General features: G+C 38.6%; 1 protein-coding gene across 4 annotated transcripts; it reads left to right on the top strand.

Moving 5' to 3' along the window:
- Nucleotides 1–237: 237 nt before the first annotated feature.
- On the top strand, nucleotides 238–20,530 carry LOC108339168 (uncharacterized). 4 transcript variants are annotated; one of them, XM_052877628.1, is made up of 7 exons: nucleotides 245–2,060; nucleotides 14,165–14,255; nucleotides 14,907–15,064; nucleotides 15,158–15,209; nucleotides 15,315–15,397; nucleotides 15,566–15,649; nucleotides 19,497–19,634. In XM_052877628.1, exons 1-6 carry the CDS (start codon nucleotides 603–605, stop codon nucleotides 15,632–15,634), a joined length of 1,911 nt encoding a protein of 636 aa, XP_052733588.1. In that variant the 5' UTR covers nucleotides 245–602; the 3' UTR covers nucleotides 15,635–15,649; nucleotides 19,497–19,634. The 4 variants fall into 4 exon arrangements, with proteins under 4 accessions (XP_052733587.1, XP_052733588.1, XP_052733585.1 ...); XM_052877625.1 differs by having other exon boundaries at nucleotides 247–2,060; nucleotides 15,556–15,649; nucleotides 19,497–20,530; XM_052877624.1 differs by having other exon boundaries at nucleotides 247–2,060; nucleotides 15,155–15,209; nucleotides 15,556–15,649; nucleotides 19,497–20,530.
- Nucleotides 20,531–22,091: the final 1,561 nt, after the last annotated feature.

The raw sequence follows: 22,091 nt of genomic DNA, 5'->3' as shown, positions 1-22,091 counted from the left end.
AATACTACTAACAAATATATTTTTCCTACCTATTAAAATTTATTAAAACTAATAAACTTCAGTAAGTTTATTTCCGACTTAATTAAGTGTTTATCTGAAAGTGATATTTACTAATATATACGTTTTTCTTAGTGAGTTTCACTGTATGCATAATCAGTAGAATGTTGCCAACGCTTTTGTTTTGCCAAACCTTTGTATTGGTTAAAAATAATATTTATAAAAAAGGTTTGTCATCTCGCCATCTGCTTGATTAATTTGTGTTAGAGTCATATGTAAGGAAAAGAGAAAGCCCCCTCCCTTTTTTTCATTAGCAAACGCAAGTTCTTTGTGCAGTCCCTACCCCAAAAGAAAGGTAAGTTCTCACTCCAACACAACAGAACTGAACACAACACAGCAGCAGAACCCACCTGGCAAACACAACTCACACACACACTCTCTCTCAGCGCAGGTTTTCATTTCCATTACATCTCATTAACATTCTTACTGTACCATTCATTGGATCTGACTCAAACCGAACACGTTCCCCGGCATTGGATCCGTTCCACGATCCGACCCATTTGCCCTTCGGGTTGGTTGATCCAAATGGGAATGCCCCACAAGCCATGACCCCAGCCGTGGAGGAGGACCACCACGACCCTTCCCTTTTCCACGACTCCAACGACCGTTTGCTCTCTTCATGCTCCTGCTCCACGTCCGCCTCCGACGACGACGCTCCCACTCCCCAAAACGACACCAAACCTATTAAAAACGACACTCATGCCCTCCCCCAATTCCCCTTCCCCACCATGTGCAAGTACGATGCCTGGATCTCCGAACCCTCCTCCCTCTCCGAGCGCCGCTCCCGCCTCCTCCGACAGTTCGGTCTCCCCACCCCGCCTTCCCCCGCCGCTACCATCCCCCGATCATCCTCCTCTCACCAATGCACCGACACTTCCACCGCCGCCGCCACTATTCCCCGATCGAAATCCGACAACACCGCGGATCGCGGTACCAAGCATTGCAAATCATCCGTTGTTCCCATTCGCGACAATGACAACGGTTTTCTCGTGAATAATAATATTAATATTAATAGTAGTATTAGTGGTAGTCATTCTGTGAATAATAGGATTTGTGTGAGTGTATCTGAGGAGGGTGGAAATGGGGAGGGGAATGTGGTCGATGAAGTGGAGCAAGCGTGTACAATTAGGGATTTGGACAATGGGAAAGAGTTTGTGGTGAAGCGGGATGGGGTGTGGAATGAGGTTAAGGAGGTGGGGACTGGAAGGCGTTTGACTGTGGAGGAGTTTGAGATGACGGTGGGGCATTCTCCGATTGTTCAGGAGCTAATGAGGAGGCAGAGTGCGGAGGAAGGTCGCGATGGGGACGGCGTGGATGGAGAAGGTGATTGTGGGAATGCTGGTGGTGTTGATGATGAAGGGGATGGTGGCAAAGTGAGGAGAAAAGGTGGGTGGTTTAAGTTCATGAGTTTGAAGAGTGTTGTGGTGGGTCAGAAGGAGAGGAGAAGTGGTGATGAGAGGGATACGTCTTCCTCAGAGAAGGCGGGTGGCCGGAGGTCAAGCTCTGCCACCGACGATAGCCAGGATGGTGGTAGTGGTTTGGTTCAGGGGGGTGAGAGAGTGAGGGTTAGACAGTATGGGAAGTCTTGTAAGGAGGTTACAGGGCTTTATAAGAGCCAGAAGATTCAGGCTCATGTTGGATCCATTTGGAGCATTAAGTTTAGTTTGGATGGGAAGTACCTTGCTAGTGCCGGTGAAGATTGTGTGATTCATGTTTGGCGGGTTCTGGAGTCTGAGAGGAAGGGCGAGTTACTCGTGGAGAAACCGGACGATGGGAATTTGAACATGTTGTTTGTTGTTAATGGGTCGCCGGAGCCTTCTTCTCCTGGCATGGAGAATAATTTGGAAAAGAAGAGAAGGGGGAGGTTGTCTGTCAGCAGAAAATCGTTGAGCGTGGACCAGTTAGTAGTGCCGGAAACTGTGTTTGCTCTCACTGATAAACCGGTTTGCACCTTTAAGGGTCATCTCCATGACGTGCTTGACCTTTCTTGGTCCAAGTCTCAGGTTAGCTTCTGTAAAAGGATGATGTTATTGTTTAATTCTACTTTTGTCTTGTATAACTGAATATACGTGTAAAGTTCATTTTATTTACATTCATTCGTACACCCATAAACATTAAAATTGTTATTAGTTTTTCTGCTTTGTCTTGTTAACAGATAAAATCACTTAAGAGGAACAGCTAGGCTTTTCTACCGCCACGTAAAATTATTGAGCTTGGATTGAGAAATTGATTGAGTGCTTACCAAACAAGCACCGAGTGAGGCTCTTGGTAGAGAAAGTGGATATAATGAAACAGTTTGATTAAATGGGTAGAAAACCAAAACATCAGAAAGCATTAAGAAGATACTCTAAACAGTTATACTGAAAATTTGATTATTATGGAGCCCATTAGCGTCTATTGATTTATTTTAGCTGGCGTTGCCTAGTGGGACTTGGTTCATATTTTATTGTCCATTTATTATTAGCAGAATAGGCATCAAATGTGAATTCTGAATTGTATCAGAGTATAATATTTATTAGTTTATGTATTGAAATGATTCTTTTTTGTGGAATATGCTGTTAAGGGAACATAAATTGTTGCTATAAGTTTGAAGACTATTTTCGTTTATTTATTTTTCTGGTTAGAACATTATGGAATTGTTTGTGCACTACAACAACTTTTGTTTTAAAAGTTCGTTGTTGTTATGAGGTTACTTACTGTAGTTTTAAACATAAACTCAATATTGAAATCTGAAATCTAGGAACAAGTAGATAAAGTTATGTTTCTGAGAGTAGATTTCTAGAGCTATTTCCTTACTTCCTGGTAAATTGATTACAATTTATTTGAATTTAAGGTAGTAGATCAACCATTATTTATTTTCTGAAGTTGCATTTTCATTCTAGGCCATCCTTGGAAATGCATTTTCTAATTAATAGTTTAAAGTGTGGTGACTTGTAATGGTGTCAGAATATTTATCCTATTTATCATTATTAGAATATTTATCCTATTTATCATTATTAGAATATTTACCCTATTTATCATTATTAGAGTATTTACCCTATTTATCATTATTAGAGTATTTACCCTATTTATCATTATTGCATCAGAACTGCCCTATTTTGTATTTGAACTTTCTTATATATAAAATGATAGTGAGAGAGATCTTTCAAACCCTCTAGAATTATTTTACAGTTTCTATCACTTAGCATTTGTAGGGTGTCGTTTGCCCCTGTCCGTGGTTGTCCTCTTCAACGCTATCAACCACTGTTCTTCATTGTTTTGCTGTTGTCCGCCACTGTCCGCTGCCTGTCGCAGTCACAGTTCCGTCAGGCAACCACCGGATCTGGTTCGTCCCTTCGAGCGACGACCACCCCAACTAGTGCTGGGTCTCATTCTCCTTCACGCGCCGCCACGCACTCCATCTTTGTGCATCGCGAACAGGCGCGTACTGTTCACACGCTGTTGTTGGGGTGGTGGAGACTGCTCATGATAGTGATTCCACGCTTCACGTTACTGGTGAGACCCGTTCCGTTTATCTTCTTCTTCTTGATGATTTTCACGGCCACGCTCTGTCCCGTCTGCACGTTGTGCGCATAGTGCACCTTTGCGAAGGCGCCGCACCTAATAACGCACCCAAGCTCGTACTTTCCGAACAAGTTATTGTCCTCCATCGCCACTTGCTCGATCTTCGGCATGGTTGCGCCGGCAGTGCTGCACCAGAGATCGAACCCTAGCTCTGAATGACAGAGGGAACCACTTAAAGCAAAATTGAAGGACGCGTTACCCGATAAGAGGGATGGATTGAAATGGGTCAATCGCAGAATTCGATTTTCGTGAGTAAATGCAAATGGGGCGTTTTTTGGGGGAAATATGATAAGGATTTTTCAGTTTTTTGATTGTGGGTTAGGAGGAGTTCCGAGAAGACAGAGGATTGTAAGGTGTTGTGGACATTGCGGGAATCGGTCGTGTTTCTTCTGTTGCTCGTCTTCGTCTTCATTTTCCTGGCGGCGGCTGTGGTTGTGGTTTCGGCGGGGAACAAGGCGGAAGTGAACGATGGTGGGGATAGCGAAGAAATTGGTGTTTTTCGGGAATGCGGCTAGGGCGTTCGATTTGGAGGATTTGGTCAGGGTTTCGGCCGAGGTTTTGGGGAAGGAAAGGGACTTTCGGAATGGCGTATAAGGCGGTGCTGGAGGTAGGGCTGGTGGTGGCGGTGTAGAGGTTGAAGGATTTTCTAGGCTTGCTTTTCAGTATTTTCTAGGTTTGCTTTTCACTCAATTTCGCCCTTTTCGAGTTCTTGGACAATAATTAATGATGATAATGACAGTGAAGGTGGTGTGGAGATTTTGCATCAAAATTTGACCTCTGCGAGTAGTCCACTTCAGGGGCTGCTTCGGAAGCTTGGTGTTGGGTTGGATGATTTGCTCCCATCTTCTGCCATGGTTATTTGTCGGAGAGAAGAGGGAATCGTGTAAATCAGCCCTAATCTCGCATAAATTAGCCCTAAATCAATTTTTCCCCAATTAAAAAAACTCAATTTCTTGATAAAACCCTATCTTCTCTAATTAACGAACACGTCAGCACGCACAGAAGTATATTTTGACACGTAACCACTAACTGTTGCCAGATCATCATCCCATTAACTCCGTTTGGTTATATTTAACGGAAGGGACTAATTTGACTCAATTTTAAAACTGAGGACCCATTTCAAACACTTTCATAACAAGGGACTAAATTGAGATTTGTCAACGAAATTGGGGACTAAATTGGCTATTAAACTTAGTTTATTTATATTGTTCAGCCTTTGATTCCCTCTTTATACCATTCAGCCTTTAATTCCCTCCTCTTTTATTCCTCCTCTCATATACTTTTAACTTCCTAACACGGTACCTCAAGTTCTGGAAGCACATGAACTAGTGGAACCATATGTCATGGTTGCCACACAAGGAAGTGGAGGACGTGGCACTAGAGGAGGAGGACGAGGAGGTCGAGGACGAGGAGGTCGTGGACGTCCTCAATGCACATACTATAAAAGGATGGGTGACACTCAAGAGAATTGCTACTCCTTACATGGTTTCCCTTCCAAAACCGTCAATATTTGGAAGACTAAAACTTCCACTTCTAACTTCACCAAGGATAAATATCAAGAGTATATAAGGTTAAAGTCTAACAACTTGACACACTTCTCAATCTCCCATAACATCAACAACTTGCATTTCTCAATCCATGAAAGTTCAAAATTCATGGGTAATTGACTCAGGTGCTTCTGATCACATTTCTTGTAATATCTCTTTGTTCTCATCCATTTCTGTTAGAATAATTACTAAGTCTACTTGTTAGTGTAGTCAGTAGGACTAAAATAGGGGGTAGTGTGTTATGTTATCTCTAATCATTGTACCTAGCAGTCTAGGACAATGACTTGACCTTCTATCTCTCTATTGTATCAACTCTTTATCTATATAAATAACAGAGCATGAGAGGTGTCTTTCAAGCCCTCAAGAACATATTTTTATCTCAAGTTGGTATCAGAGCAGGTTCATCCTGTTCTGGTTTTTGTCCTAAGTGGTCCACCAGCATTGTCATTGTTGTTTGCATCTGTCCGGTGCCCATTGTCGTCGTCCGCGGTTGTCTTGCCACTGTCTGCAGCTGTCAACTGCAGTTTGAAGCTCTTCAACTTGGTTCTCTGCCATCTCGCATATGTCCGCCACCGTCTGCTGCTGTCCGCCGTCACTGTTCTGTCCGGTGACCACTGGATCTGGTTCGCCTCTTCACGCGACGACCAACCCCACCGGTGTCGGCGTCTGATTCTTCCCCATGCTCCGCCACGCGCCGCTTCTTTGTGCGCAGCGAACAGGCGCGTGCAGCTCACGCGCCGCCCTCTGTCCGTCGTAGAGTCATCGCGACACCTCCATAGCCGTCGCCTGGACCTCCTCTCTCTGCTCTGACCCTCACCTCAAAACCCTACTTCAGTGAGGTCCAGAAGCTCCCCTTGAAGAAAACCCTAAGAAACCCCTAGGGTTTTCTAGTTCCTCTCGGTTTTCTGGCTCCTTTCTGGTTCCTCTCCTATTTTTATCAACAATGGCATCTGGAAGTGTTCTTTCTTTCTCTGGAAGTCCCTCAATTACTTCCGAAAAACTAAACGGAAAGAATTACCTCTCTTGGTCTGCTGACGTGGAAATGTGGTTTCTCGGTCAAAGACATTATGACCACCTTGAGCAGGATGGAAGCCAAGTACCTTCTGAAAAAGCTGAACAATGGAAACAAGCAGATTTCCAATTGTGTGCCCTATTGTGGCAATCTGTGGAACCCCGACTTTTGATATCTCTTAGAGCCTTCAAAATATGTCACTCTTTTTTGAAGAAAGCTCAAAGCATTTATGCTAATGATATTCAACGTCTCTATGATACAACAAACAAGCTTGCATGTCTCAAAATGACAGACCATGATATGGTCTCCTTCATGACTGAAGCCCAAGCAGCTGTGGAAGAGTTGAGAATGTTCTTGGAAGTGGAATCTTCGGAAGACATCAAGAAGAAGCTTGACAAGTATTATATGGTGATGATCCTTCGTGCTTTACACCCTGAATTGAATCATATCAGAGATCAACTTCTGACATGTCATGAGGTGCCTTCCTTGGAAGCCTTAACCACACGTCTTCTTCGTGTTCCAATGCCTCAATCTCAGGAAGCTCTTGAAACAATGGAACCATCTGTCATGGTTGCTACGCGGAGAAGAGGAGGACGGGGCACTAGAGGAGGAGGACGTGGAGGTAGGGGATGTCCACAATGCACTTACTGTAAGAGGATGGGTCACACCCAAGAAAACTGCTACTCCTTGCATGGTTTTCGTTCAAAAACAGCCAATATCTCTAAGGCTGAAACTCCCACTTCCAACTCCAAGTTCACTGAGGAAGAGTATCAAGAGTATCTGCGATTAAAGTCTAACAGCTTGGCGCAATCATCTCAATCCCCAAGTACATCCACAGCTTGCATTTCTCAATCCATGGAAGGTCAAAATTCATGGGTAATTGACTCGGGTGCTTCTGATCACATCTCTGGTAATACCTCATTGTTCTCAACCCTTTCCCTCCAAGAAAAACCCCATTTCATTACTCTTGCAAATGGCTCTAAAACTTGTTCAAAGGGAGTCGGTCAAGTCTCCCTGTCTCCCTCTCTAACTTTGAAATCTGTTCTTTTTGTCCCTAATTGTCCATTCAATTTAATTTCCTTAAGTCAGTTAACCAAAATGTTACATTGTTCAATAACTTTCAATTCAAAATCTTTTGTTATACAGGAGCGTGGCTCGGGGAGACAGATTGGAGAAGGATATGAAGCTGGAGGTTTATACCATTTTGGATCTCGTCCACGGGTATCCTGTGTTGCAGCTCTTCCCCCTAAAGTGTTAAATGACCAATTTGGCCACCCTCACTTGTCAAAGTTAAAAAAGATGTGTCCTGAACTTAGTGGTCTTCAGACTTTAGAATGTGAGTCTTGTCAACTAGGAAAACATGTTAGATCCGTCTTTCCTAAAAAGTCTCAATCAATGTGTAATTCTAGTTTTTCTATTATTCATTCTGATGTTTGGGGACCTAGTCGTGTCTCTTCTTTTGGTTTTAGGTACTTTGTTACCTTTATTGATGAGTATTCTCGATGTACTTGGGTTTATCTAATGAAAGATCGCTCTGAATTGTTACCCATCTTCACATCCTTTTTGAATGAAATCAAGAACCAATTTGGTCAAGTGATTAAAATCTTAAGAAGTAATAATGCTAGAGAGTATTTCTCATCCAATTTTTCTGCAATCCTTAGCTCCCATGGTATTTTGCATCAGTCCACTTGTCCTGATACACCCCAGCAAAATGGTATAGTCGAAAGAAAAAATAGACACTTAGTTGAAACTGCTCGTACCCTTTTGCTTGGTGTCCATATACCTGTCCATCACTGGGGGATGCCATCTTAACCGCCTGTTTTCTTATTAATAGGATGCCCTCCTCCTCTCTCAATAATAAAGTCCCTTTCTCCATTCTCTTTCCCAATGATCCTCTCTTTCACACCCCTCCTCGAGTTTTTGGTTGTGTATGTTTTGTTCACGATATGTCTTCGGGGCTAGACAAGCTCTCCGCTCGTGCGATCAAATGTGTCTTTTTGGGCTATTCTCGGCTTCAAAAAGGGTACCGGTGTTACTCTCCTGAAACCAAGAAGTAGTACATGTTTGCCAATGTTACATTCTTTGAACAGACACCTTTCTTCTCTCCATCTGTTCAAGATGTCCATATCCTCCAACAGGTCCTTCCTCTTCTCGTAGTTGAGTCCAATATATCTAATGTCACTGTCAATCCAAGTCATGCTCAAGGTCCTCCCGAACCTTCCTCTTCACATATTGATATCTTCCGACACAGTACCCCGATGGGTAGTCCTCTTCTAGAAAATGGTGGATCTCCTCCTTCATGTTCTTCTCCCTCATCGCCTCCTGCGACGCCTCCTGGTGAAGATGATTCTGGTTGGCCCATTGCTCTCAGAAAAGGTACTCGTTCCACTCGAAACCCTCATCCCACTTATAATTTTCTTAGCTATCACAGATTGTCGCCCTCCTTTTATTCTCTTTTATCCTCAGTGTCCTCTATGGTTATACCCAAAAATGTGAAAGAAGCACTTGATCATCCTGGATGGCGACAAGCCATGATTGCTGAAATGTAGGCTCTTGACCACAGTAATACTTGGGAGCTTGTGCCACTTCCCTCGGGCAAAAAGACTGTTGGTTGTCGATGGGTCTTTGCAATTAAAGTTGGCCCTAATGGTGACATTGATCGGCTCAAAGCCCGGCTAGTTGCAAAAGGGTACACTCAGGTGTATGGCCTTGATTATTGTGACACATTTTCTCTCGTGGCCAAGATGACTACCATTCGTCTGTTCTTTGCAATGGCAGCAATTCGTCATTGGCCACTTCATCAATTGGATATCAAGAATGCCTTTCTCCATGGTGATCTTGAGGAGGAAGTTTATATGGAGCAACCTCCTGGGTTTGTTGCTCAGGGGGAGTCTGGTATGGTTTGCAAATTGCACCGATCTTTATATGGGCTCAAGCAATCACCACGTGCTTGGTTTGGAAAATTCAGCTTTCATTGTTCAGAAATTTGGGCTAAAACGCAGTGAAGCAGATCATTCAGTCTTTTATTATCACTCGTCTCTTGGGAAATGTGTTTACTTAATTGTATATGTTGATGATATCGTTATTACAGGGAATGTACTGCTGGAATATCTCAATTGAAGGAGTACTTGTGTAGACATTTCCAAACCAAGGATCTTGGAAGCCTCAAATACTTCTTAGGCATTGAAGTAGCTCAGTCAAAAGACGGAGTTGTAATCTCCCAAAGGAAGTATGCTCTGGATATTTTGCAAGAAACAGGCATGATTGATTGTAGACCGGTTGAGAGTCCCACGGACCCAAATCAAAAATTAACAAAGGTGAGTTATTCTCCGACCCGGAGAGATATAGGAGGCTAGTTGGAAAACTAATCTATCTCACTATTACAAGGCCAGATCTATCTTTTATTGTTGGGGTGGTTAGTCAGTTCATGCAAGCTCCATGTGTTGGCCATTGGAATGCTATCATTTGCATTCTAAGGTATCTGAAAAAGGCTCCCGGGCAAGGGCTGTTATATGAAGAAAAAGGAAGCCTTCAGGTATCAGGATATTGTGATGCCGATTGGGCAGGTTCTCCTATTGATAGACGATCTACTACTGGATATCGTGTTTTCCTTGGAGGAAACTTTATCTCATGGAAAAGTAAAAAACAGAATGTAGTGGCTCGATCAACAGCGGAAGCTGAATATAAGGCAATGGCGTCACTAACATGTGAACTTATATGGGTGAAACAGTTCCTTCAAGAGCTTAGCTTTTGTGACATCCAGAGTATGAAGATGTATTGTGATAACCAAGCTGCTCTTCACATTGCATCAAATCCAGTGTTTCACGAGAGGACTAAGCATATAGAAATTGATTGTCATTTTGTTCGGGAAAAGTTATTGTCAAAAGAAATATGTACCGAGTTTGTTGGATCAAATGACCAACTCGCAGATGTGTTGACTAAGTCATTAAGGGGACCTCGGATCGAGTTTATTTGTTCCAAGCTTGGTACATACAATCTGTATGCTCCAGCTTGAGGGGGAGTGTTAGAATAATTACTAAGTCTACTTGTTAATGTAGTCAGTAGGACTAAAATAGGGGGTAGTGTGTTGGGTTATCTCTAATCATTGTACCTAGCAGTCTAGGACAATGACTTGACCTTCTATCTCTCTATTGTATCAACTCTTTATCTATATAAATAACATAACATGAGAGGTGTCTTTCAAGCCCTCAAGAACATATTTTTATCTCAAGTATTTCCTTTCGAGAAAAACCTAATTTCATAACTCTTACAAATGGATCTAAAACTTCCTCAAAAGGAGTCGGTCATGTTTCCTTGTCTCGCTCCCTCAATCTAAACTTTGTCCTTTTTGTCCTTAATATTCCTTTTAATTTAATTTTCCTAAGCCAATTGACCAAAATGTTAAATTGTTCAATAACCATTGATCACAAATCTTTTGTTATATAAGAGTGTGGTTCGAGGAGACAGATGGGAGAAGGCTGATCTCGTCCAAGGGTGTCCTGTGTTGCTGCTCTTACTCCTAAAGCGCTACATGATCGACTTGGCCATCCTCATTTGTCCAAATTAAAAAAGATGTGTCTTGAACTTAGTGATCTCCAGATCTTAGAATGTGAGTCATGTTAACTAGGAAAACATGTAAGATCTACCTTTCCTAAACGGTCTCAATCAATATGTAATTCTAGTTTTTCAATCATCCCTTCTGCTATATAGGGACCTAGTTGTATCTCCTCCTTTGGTTTTAGATATTTTGTTACCTTCATTGATGAATATTTAAGATATATTTGGGTTTATCTTATGAAAAATCGTTCTAAATTGTTAGCCATCTTTACATCTTTTTTGAATGAAATAAAAAATAAATTTGGTCAAGTAATCAAACTATTAAGAAGTGATAATGCCAAAGAATATTTCTCATTCTCCTTTTCTACAATCTTGAGTTCCCATGGTATATTACATTAGTCTACTTGTCCTCATACACCGTAACAAAATGGTATAGCAGAACGAAAAACTAGACACTTGGTTGAAACTGCCTGTACCCTTTTGCATGGTGCCCATATTCCTGCCCATCACTAGGGGATTCCATCTTATTATCTTATTAATAGGATGCCCTGCTCCTCTCTTGATCATAAAGTCCATTTCTCTCTATTTCCTAATTATCCTCGCTTTCACACATCTCCCCAAGTGTTTGACTGTGTATGTTTTGTTCATGACATGTCTCCAAGACTAGACAAACTCTTCGCTCGCGCTCTCAAACGTGTCTTCTTAGGCTATTCTCGACTCCAAAAAGGATATCGGTGTTACTCTCCTGAAACTAAGAAGTATTACATGTTTGCCAATGCTACATTCTTTGAACAAACTCCTTACTACTCTCCATCTGTTTAGGATGTTCATGTCCTCCAGCAGGTCCTTCCTATTCCACTAGGTGAGTCAAATAGCTCTACTGTCTTTGTCAATCCAAGTCTTGATCAAAATCCTCCTGCATCTGCTTCTCCACATATTGAGATCATCCTACACAGGGTCCCAATGGATAGTCCACCACCACAAGAAAATGGTGAATCTCCTACTTCAGATTCTTCTCCCTCGTCACCTACCATGCCTCCTAATGCAAATGATTCAGCATGGCCTATTGCCCTCAGAAAAGGTACTTGTTCTACTCGAAACCCTCATCCCATTTATAATTTTCTTAACTATCATCGATTGTTGCCCTCCTATTTTTTTCTTTTATCCTTAGTGTCTTCTATTGTTATACTCAAGAATGTTAAAGAAGCACTTGATCATCCTAGATGGAGACAAGTTATGATTGCACTGTTGTTATACCCAAGAATGTGAAAGAGGCACTTGATCATCTTAGATGGGGACAAGTTATAATTGCAGAAATGCATGCTCTTGACCACAGTAATACTTGAGAGTTATTGCCCCTTCCCCCGGGCAAAAAGGCAGTTGGTTGCAAATGGGTGTATTTAATTAAAGTCGGCCCTGATGGTGAAATTGATCGGCTCAAAGCTCAGCTTGTTGCAAAAGGTTACATTCAGGTTTATGGTCTTGATTATTGTAACACTTTCTCTCCTGTAGCCAAGATGACTACTATTCGCCTCTTCTTTGCCATGGCAACCATTCGTCACTTGCCACTTCATCAAATGGATATCAAGAATGTCTTCCTACATGGTGATTTTGAGGAAGAAGTTTATATGGAGCAACCCTCTGGGTTTGTTGCTCAGCGGAGTCTGCTATCGTATGCAAATTGCATTGATCCCTATATGGTTTTAAGCAATCACCACGTGCTTGGTTTGGAAAGTTTAGCTCCATTGTTCAAAAATTTGGGCTAAAACACAGTGAAGCATACCATTCGATTTTTTACTGTCATTCTTCTCTTGGGAAATGTGTTTACTTAATAACATTACAGGAAATGATGCTTGTGGAATATCTCAACTGAAAGAGGACTTATGTAGACATTTTCAAACCAAGGATATTGGAAGTCTCAAATACTTAGGCATTGAAATAGCGCAATCAAAAGATGGAGTTGTAACCTCCCAAAGGAAGTATGCTCTTGATATATTACAAGAAACAGACATGATTGATTGCAGACTAGTAGACAGTCTCATGGATCCAAACCAGAAATTAAGAACATAAGAAGGTGAATTATTTTCCGATCCAGAGAGGTATAGGAGACTGGTTGGAAAACAGATTTATATCACTATTACAAGGCCAAATTTATCCTTTGCAGTTGGAGTGGTTAGTCAGTTCATGTAGGCTCCATGTATTGATCATTGGAATGCTCTCATTCAAATTCTAAGGTATGTAAACAGGCTTCCGGACAAGGATTGTTATATGAAGATAAAGGAAGCATTCATGTCTTTGGGTACTATGATGCAGATTGGGCAGGTTCGCCTATGGATAGACGGTCTACTATCAAATATTTTTTTTTCTGGGAGGAAACATTATTTCGTGGAAAAGTAAGAAACAAAATGTAGTAGCTCGATCAATAGTTGAAGCCGAGTATAGAGCAATGACGTCACTGACATGTGAACTTATATGGGTGAAACAATTTCTAGTGATTGATCCTTGCATAATAATCCCTAGAATAAAAGTCCCTATGAGCATTTATGAATATATAAAGTTGTTCCGCACTCAAGTCCACTGAGATAATTTTATTAGGATCAATCACTATGTTGAAGGTATTAATTGCTTTGGATATACGAATTTAAAAGACCTTATTTTCGCTTGACATCTTTGCATAAATTCCCCATAATTTAAAAATGCCTATAAACATTTATGGATATATGAAGTTGTTTCCAACTCAAGTCCACTAAGATATAGTATCACTAAGATCAATTACTGCAGCTAAGGTTGTCCATTTTGGAGTTTGGTAGCTTTGTCATGGTTTTATCCTTAGAACACCTTGGTGGATTTAGAGAGGAAGGTGTACATAAATAGCCTTTGGTCTCAACTCCTAAGAGATATGAGACTTTTGAGTTTACCAAAACACAGGTCCCCCAAATCAAGGGTTAAGGAGTAGGAGTGTTCACTTTTCGACTTTTTTGTTCCCATAGATGATGCCAATGTGCTGAACTCAGAAGTAATCCTTTCTAAAAGATTTCAAATTATTGATTAATAAACAGTTCTAAATATATTATTAGGCAAATTAAAAAGGTTAAGCATTTTCTAATTTTATGTAAATATTTAAACTATTTTTATTATGAAGATTTTTTTTAATCAGTTTCTTATTTGCTAAATTCTACCCATGTTGTAGTAGTGGTATTTTGGTTTGAGAGCACCATACAAGGTGAAAATGTGAAAAATGACTTTTAGTCAGATATTATTATAAGCTAGGAAGATGTCAATGAAGAACTTGAATTGGGCGAGGGGGATATGTTTACTTCGTAAGAGAGTTTCTTGATTATCATCTTATATTTGATCCTTACAATTCAATATTCGTCATGACAATGTGCAGTTTATACCTTTCCTTATGTTTTTTCTGTTTCATCAGCACTTGCTCTCATCTTCAATGGACAAAACTGTGCGCCTGTGGCATTTGTCTAGCAAGTCTTGTCTGAAAGTTTTTGCACACAGTGACTATGGTGAGCACACATATCTATTATATCGGCTCTGGTTACTTTTTTGTATTCTGAATAGATTTTATGGATTGCAATGCTTCGGAATATGCATTTGTGATATAAGCTTCTATTTCTTTTCCTACTAAAAATTGAAGAGAAGTTTGGGCAATACACTGAGACATGCATTTTTCAACAGCTGGATTATTGGTTGAAATTTATCGTGACTTGTGAAATAATAGTGAAAGTCATCAAATAAGAGATGAGACCCTTCATTGTATGATTTTTAATAAATGCCAGCTATTACTGAAAAATGAGACCAGTCAATTTGTGAATTTTAATAACAGTATAAAGTGTGATGGAAATAATGTATTTCAGAGTGTGCTGTTAGTGTTTCTCTAAATTTTAATTGGATTCACTGTATAATCCAATTGTACACTTAGTCATCCGTTGGTCATGGATTTAGTAACCACTTTAATGGACAATAGCATGATTTTATCAAATTTTACTGTTTCTGCATACAGAACTGATTGTACAAAATTTTATTCCTTTCACATATCAGTTGCCACTTAAATGTAGCAATGATAAAACATTCTTGTACTCCTCCCACCCTTCCTAAACCGTTTCTCCTCCTTGCTAATTATTCCTTTACTTCAATTTGTTATCTGTCTGGCACAGTAACTTGCATCCAGTTTAATCCTGCGGATGATAGATACTTCATTAGTGGATCTTTGGATGCCAAGGTTCGTATTTGGAGCATACCTGATAGACAAGTTGTTGATTGGACTGATCTACATGAGATGGTCACTGCTGCTTGCTATACGCCAGATGGTCAGGTTAGTTCTACATTTATATGCATTATTTTATCTACATGAAAAAATTTGATATTTTAGTCGGAATTCAATAATATTTTCTGCTGCTCAAAGCAGGGTGCACTAGTGGGTACTTACAAGGGTAGCTGTCATTCATATAATACATCTGGTATCATCAGTGTTCTCTTTAACTACATATAAATTTATAATCTATTTCGATTATTGCAGGTCACTGATTATTGCTATCATTGTCATTTTTTTCTATTTTATTCAGAAAATAAGTTGCAACAGAAAAGTCAGATAAATTTGCAGAACAGGAGAAAGAGATCAAACCACAAGAAAATTACTGGCTTCCAGGTATAATGGCTACTGGTCTGTATTAATTTTTCCCAAAACTGAAGGGTTAAAATGGAAAAAAAAATAAAGGCAAATAATTGAGGCTTAACAACAATTATAAATTTTCTTTGGTTGGTAATAATACTCGCTATTGTTTTCGTACTGATTTTTATTAACAGTTTCTGCCAGGAAGTTCATCAGAAGTCCTCATCACTTCTTCTGATTCCCGGATTCGACTTGTTGATGGCATTGATCTAGTTCACAAGTTTAAAGGTAGGTGAAATAAGTTCAATACCAAGTGACTTTTATTGAAGCTCCTCGGTAATTATATTTTAGCTTCATGCTGTACTTAAAGAGTTGAGAGAAACTAAAAATTTTATTACTTCTCTAAACCCTAATACACCATACTACCCTATTTATAAGGGATAGTAGTTCAGCATACAAGGAATATAAGGAAACTCCTAAAAACCTACTAGAAATACATTATATTTCAACACTTCCCCTCAAGTTGGAGCATATAAATCATATACACCAAACTTGAAACATATAAATTGAATTCTAGACCCCCTTAGAGATTTGGTCAAAATGTCTCCAAGGTGTTCATTAGAGTTGACAAACTTAGTAACAACGAGCCTTCTATATCTCTCGGGATCTGAGAAAATTCACCTTGATCTTTCATTAACTTTTGATTTGAATCCATAGGACTATTGTTTCCTCCAAAATATCAAAAGCATGTTTTCTTTTTGAAATGATGACACCTTTTGAGTGTGCCACTTCAATACCAAGAAAATATTTTAGACGACCTAGATCTTTAGTTTGAAAGTGGTTGAACAAATTATTCTTCAATTGAGTAATTATAGTGACGTCATTTCCTATAATAACAATATCATCAACATACACCATAAGATAAACACATTTGTCAAGAGAAGGGTGACCATAAAATGATCCTCCTCACATCATTTCAATCCAAAATTCTGCACAACTCGACTAAATTTACCAAACCAATACCCCTAATTAGTCTATATAAATATCTTCATGACAAAAAAGAAGAAATTGAGAAATTGGTGCGTTAGGTTCTTGAAGGTGCGACAAGTGTTAGTCCTTACTGAAGTAGGATGGGAATTTTGCATGGATTATAGGGCTTTGAATAAAATAGTTGTACAAGATGATTTTTCAAATGACATTATAGAATAGGTTTCGGAAGAAATAGGCAAATTGGTTATATCTTTTAAGCATGATTTGAAGGAGACTTACCATCAAATTTGTATGAGATATGAGGATACTTAGAAGATAAATTTCATGACACACGAGGGCCACTATGAATTCATTGTTATGCATTCAAATTGATTGGTGTTGCATCTACATTTTAGTCCATTATGAACAATGTTTAAAGACCGTACTCGGGAAATTTTGCTCATCTCTTTCTATGACATTTATAGTGAGAATTTGGAAGATCTTATTCAACATCTGAAATTTGATTAAGATTTGTATTAACATGATATGAAGGTCAATTAGAAAAAGTGTAGCTTTTGCTAGTCCCAAACGTTGTACTTAGGGCATATTACTTAAACAAAAGTGGTGGTAGTTGACCCAAGAAAATTAGACGTCATGACATTATGGCTTACACCACAAGATGTGAAGAGTTTGCAAGGATTGGGAATTAATGAGTTACATACAAATTTTTAACAACTACGGCAAAATAGCTCAATTATTGATTGCCTTACTAAAGAAAGATGCTTTTGAAGGCAAGATAGTAGTTTAAGTCACATTTGACGAGTGAAAATCTGCCATGGTCTCATTACATATATTGGTTATTCCAAAATTTTCTTAGCAATTTCTTGTTGAAACCAATGTTGTCAAACTTGAGGATGGTTAAATTATTTGAAGGGTTGAAAGAGATCATAACTCTACTAGTAAGAATTGTGAGTATACATAAAACTATTTATAATCTTGAGCATGCATTAAAAGTAATATGGACAATGATGAAGTCAATGATCAACAACAATGAAGGTATAGTGTCGAAGATGTTGATGTAGTGTTGGAGATGGTGATGCGATGGTCTTGATTGATGTGATGGTTGGCAACAATGAAGAAAGCATTGGGGACTATAATGTCAATACTGTGGTGGCCAACCACATCGATGGTGATGTGTGTTGTTGATGGTGAGAGCATCACCTAGAGTTGTTTGGTTGTGTCCTCAAGAGGTGATGGCTAATAACCGAGAATTTTTATTTTTTTTTCAAACATCCACTCTGGCTAAGATGGAGTAGTTGGTATGATTGGTGACCACAGATCACAAGGTTGCTTACTAGGGAGGTTTATTGTTAGTTGATCTATGTAGGATTTGGTACTCTCCTCCAGCTTGCTGATTATTCATGAACAATGTTCTTTGAAGCTTTAGTTGATTCAGAAATCTTAGTAGCGTTTTAGCACTATATGACATGGTCTCTCTCTCTCTCTTTATTCTTCTTGAGATTATTATATAGGCTTTGAAGAAAGTAGTGAATGTAAAAACTGTTGTTGGCCATTGAGTAGCTTCAACACTTTTGATGGCTTTCCTTTTGCATAAAGAGGTTGATATTGCTGAATGCATTGAATGCACTCCGGACAATAGTAAATGTTCTTGGGAACTGTGCATTTCCTTGATTTGTCTAATTTGTAGTGTCAGACGAAGTAGACTGTTATTCCAGTGTTGACAATGTTTAGTTCAATGAATTGTTGAAGAAAAGCAACTTAAGCTCTTTGTTCAAGAGATCCTCTTATGTGACTTATCCTTTTCCTAACCTCTTAACAACATAGAATAAACATTTATACATTTTTCTTTTGTACGAGGTTGGCTCACTTCTATTTGCTTATCATTTGAATACGTATGTGGCACGTTAGATATAAAAAAAAGATTGCACAGTATTGTATTGTCTGTTAGACAAAACAATTACTTCTTACATGATTTCTTGTTGGGATTAATCATCGTCTTTTGGATGAAGTATGATCGTGTTTTTATACTTAGTTGTTGCTTAGCTCTTCATCAAAATCTCAACGTATTGGACTTTTTCTCCAACACCCTCCCTCACTATTAAAGGGGTCCATGATTCATTGAAGCTAGAGAACGTTAACAAGATGACCGAGAAGAGGGATGAACTTTCATTAGAATTTGCTGAAATCTTAAGATCAAATACGTTGTGATGTTGATGTGTATAGGAGAGAGGTCAGTTTCAAAGATTATTGGGTATTGCTAAAGCTTCCAACATACAAAATGAGGTCTTTAGCTAAGCATCCTAATGAAAAGCGGTTACCTAGATTTTGTGTCCCTTGAGCTGATAGGAAAGTGCATCTTGTCTGTCATGTCTCATTAAAAAGAGCTGTAAACCCAGAACCTCCCCACAACCTCTGCCTGCTGCTTTGACTGAAGTAAAGAAGCTTTAAGTATTTCTGGAAGGTGTCCTAACTAAAGAGACTGGATGCTCGTGGTGATGTGCAGGTGTTTCTCAAGTAGCCGCCGCTCCTAACTTTTGAGAGTAGTTGGGAGTTAGCATCTGAGATTCAGTAAGCATTCTCTTGATTCCACCTTGGGGACAAGTTTCAGTTGAAGGGTGGGGTTTTTAATTGAAGAATACGATGACCTCCTATTATACATGTATCAGAGAAAGAATAAGAAAAATAAAATTGTGTAATTGATTGTTTTCATTAGTTGGTTAGAGCTGAGACTATTTATAGGAGAAATTTGTTAGTAGAGAGGAAGAAAAGGAAATTAGTTTTAAATTTGGGAGGGTCCAGGTTCCTTGACATGCCTGGAGTGATTCGGTTGAGAACTATTTTTGAATATGGGGTGTACTTTTTAATATCAATAAAGGAGTTCTGGGTTTTTATTCTTTTTTTATTCGATCCCGGTTTTATCAGTACATTTGTAGGTCTGCAATAAGTGAGTTCAATGTCAGGCAAACTCATAAAATAATACACAAATAAACACTCTTGTTTTGGAGTGAAATCTTTTTTCTTAGTTTAGTAGGATTCTTATTTGAATAATGAAAAATATTTGTTAGTTTTAATTCTTTGATAGAATGTAAGATCTTCCAAATATTTCTTCCATCTCACAGAAAAATGATACGTCTTTTTTTTCCAGGATTTCGCAATGCAAATAGCCAAATTTCTGCCTTCCTCACAGCAAATGGTAAATATGTTGTCTCAGCAAGTGAGGATTCTCATGTATACATATGGAGAAACGAAGCTGATTGTAGACCTAGCAGGGGTAAATGTATTACCATGACAAGCACATATGAACATTTTCACTGTAAAGATGTGTCAGTGGCCATTCCTTGGCCAGGTATGGATGATTCATGGGAGATGCATGATCCGTACTTTGGAGAAGAACCTGAGCTTGATGATAATAGGGATGAGGAGGTCTCATCAGCCAATCATCCTCCTACCCCTGTAGAGGAAACTTTTGGTTCTGAGGGTTCACAATTTGCTTCGGGTTGCAATAACAGTCCACTTCATGGAACCATTGCAAGTGCAACAGATAGTTATTTTATTGATAGAATTTCTGCAACGTTGCCTGAGGAAAAACTTTTGACTACAAGGGATCCAAGCGCTCAGGCAAGTGCGGATTTATCTTATGGAGTAAATCATAATATGTCAGCATGGGGTATGGTGATTGTAACTGCTGGCCTTCAGGGGGAAATTAAAATTTTCCAAAATTTTGGATTGCCTCTTGGTATATAAGAGATTATCCAAAATTCATGCCTATGAGCATGGGAGAGTTGAAGTTTTCAACTCAAGAAAGAGAGAAGGGGTGGGGTTGTTGTAGTGTTGTGATGTCGAATTTCACATTCTCCTTTAGTTAGAACTGTACAGAAGAGGTGTTGGGTGAGATAGCATAAGATAAGTTCCATTTGTTTCTTGTTCTATTGAATATTGGATGAGATATGTTGCCGTTTCAATCAAGCATTTGGGGGGACAGAAAAGAGCAAAAAATGGGGTAAAAGTCATTGAACAAAAGAGAAAAGAAAAAGAAGGTTCACCTGGAATTTGGAAACCGGTGGATTTATTGTAATGGGAAAATGTAGAGATTAACGACCTTGGGAAAAGCTTGTTGAATTACATATGATGATTCTTTTACATTTGTTAATATTAATCTTGTTATGTAATTTTTGTTCAGTGGAATCAATTTCAATAAAATAACATAGCTCCAACTGCTAGGGCGACTAATGTTTGGAAAACTTGTGGCTTTTTATTTCTAATAGATGCAAACTCGAAACTCGTCTAAATTCTAACAAATAAACCTTTAATTCCATCTCGAATGGTCTTTAAAGTAAAATATTCATATATAATTGTTATATTTAAAAAAAATATCAAGCAGTCTTTTAAATGTTGAAGAACACTTAAAATTGCTCCTTCAATACTAGTAAAATATAACTTTGAGATTAACCACTATATACTTGCAAACTCCCACTCATGCTTGTAATCATTTAAGGATTATATAGAACAGGACAATATTTTAAGGATCACTTTCGCATTTTATTCTTGTAATATATATATATATATATATATATATATATATATATATATATATATATATATATATATATATATTTTGGAGACTAGTCTAGGGTTTCTTGACCTATACATAAAGGTCTGCGATGTATTTTAGTATTGACATATTGCCAAAATTGCCAAACAACTTATTTGAGCTAACTTTAGAGTAGCCTTCTCTTTAGTCTACTTTTTTGTTAAGACAAGATCATCTATAAGATTGAATGATCTAAAAGGTCTTATGTGGTTTGAAATTTAACATATAAAAGGTTTGTGAAAATGCTTTGAAAAATCTAATTATCTTAAGGAAAGACTTAGTAAAAACACTAAGGTATTGAACAAACGCACCACTAAACGATTTTTCTAAATGATTTTCCTATTTGGTCTGTTAACGAGTCTTGCTGAATGTAATTATTGTTATTCATCGCTAAACAATGATCAAACGAACTCTCGACATATCCTGAAAAATGAAAGTGTTAAATATGTTTTTGGAAAGTACGCCAAAGGACTTAAACAATATTCCAAAAACTTGTGTTGAAAGACACCTTGTTAAACGTATCTTTGAATAAAAGAAAAAAACTTAAAAAAGCGTTTACATAGACTACACAATACCATGTGCTGCATTAAACGCTCTATGTTTAAAAACAAAAAAAATGATAAAACAAATGACATTTGCTGCATGCATATCTACTTTACTTTGTGAAGATTGTCTATTGCACGCATCCACATACTTCATCCTATACAAATTAGAAGTGGACGTTAGAAACAAAAAAGACATTCACATAATGTTCTCTTCATAAAAAAGCAAGCTTGCACTGACAAGTTGACTTTAATCAATAACTGCTACATATGACAAGACTAAGAAGACTCAAAGATCAAAGCAAAGCTTTATCTGTCGGATATCTTTTTTAGAAGCCTTTAAATAGAAGATCATTCAAAAAGATAATAAAGAGAATATAATAGAGAAAAGGCTCAAGTGAACAACGTAGAGAAAAAGCTCAAGCACACAAACTCAAAAGAGAATATATGAGAAAGAGAAGTAAAGCTCAAGCAAGGAAAATACTTTCAAGCTTCGTTAATATATAAGTTTGCTATTGTACGAAGAGAGAAGAGAGAAAGTTCATGTGAGTTTGTTAGATTGAACTGTATTGAATAGATCTCCTCTCTACAAGAGTTATCGTCTAAG

This window comes from Vigna angularis, chromosome 5, assembly GCF_016808095.1.
Source record: "Vigna angularis cultivar LongXiaoDou No.4 chromosome 5, ASM1680809v1, whole genome shotgun sequence".
NCBI classification, from domain to species: domain Eukaryota; kingdom Viridiplantae; phylum Streptophyta; class Magnoliopsida; order Fabales; family Fabaceae; genus Vigna; species Vigna angularis.
Note: the sequence above shows the minus strand (reverse complement) of the source record. Positions and strands in the feature narration are given on the sequence as shown.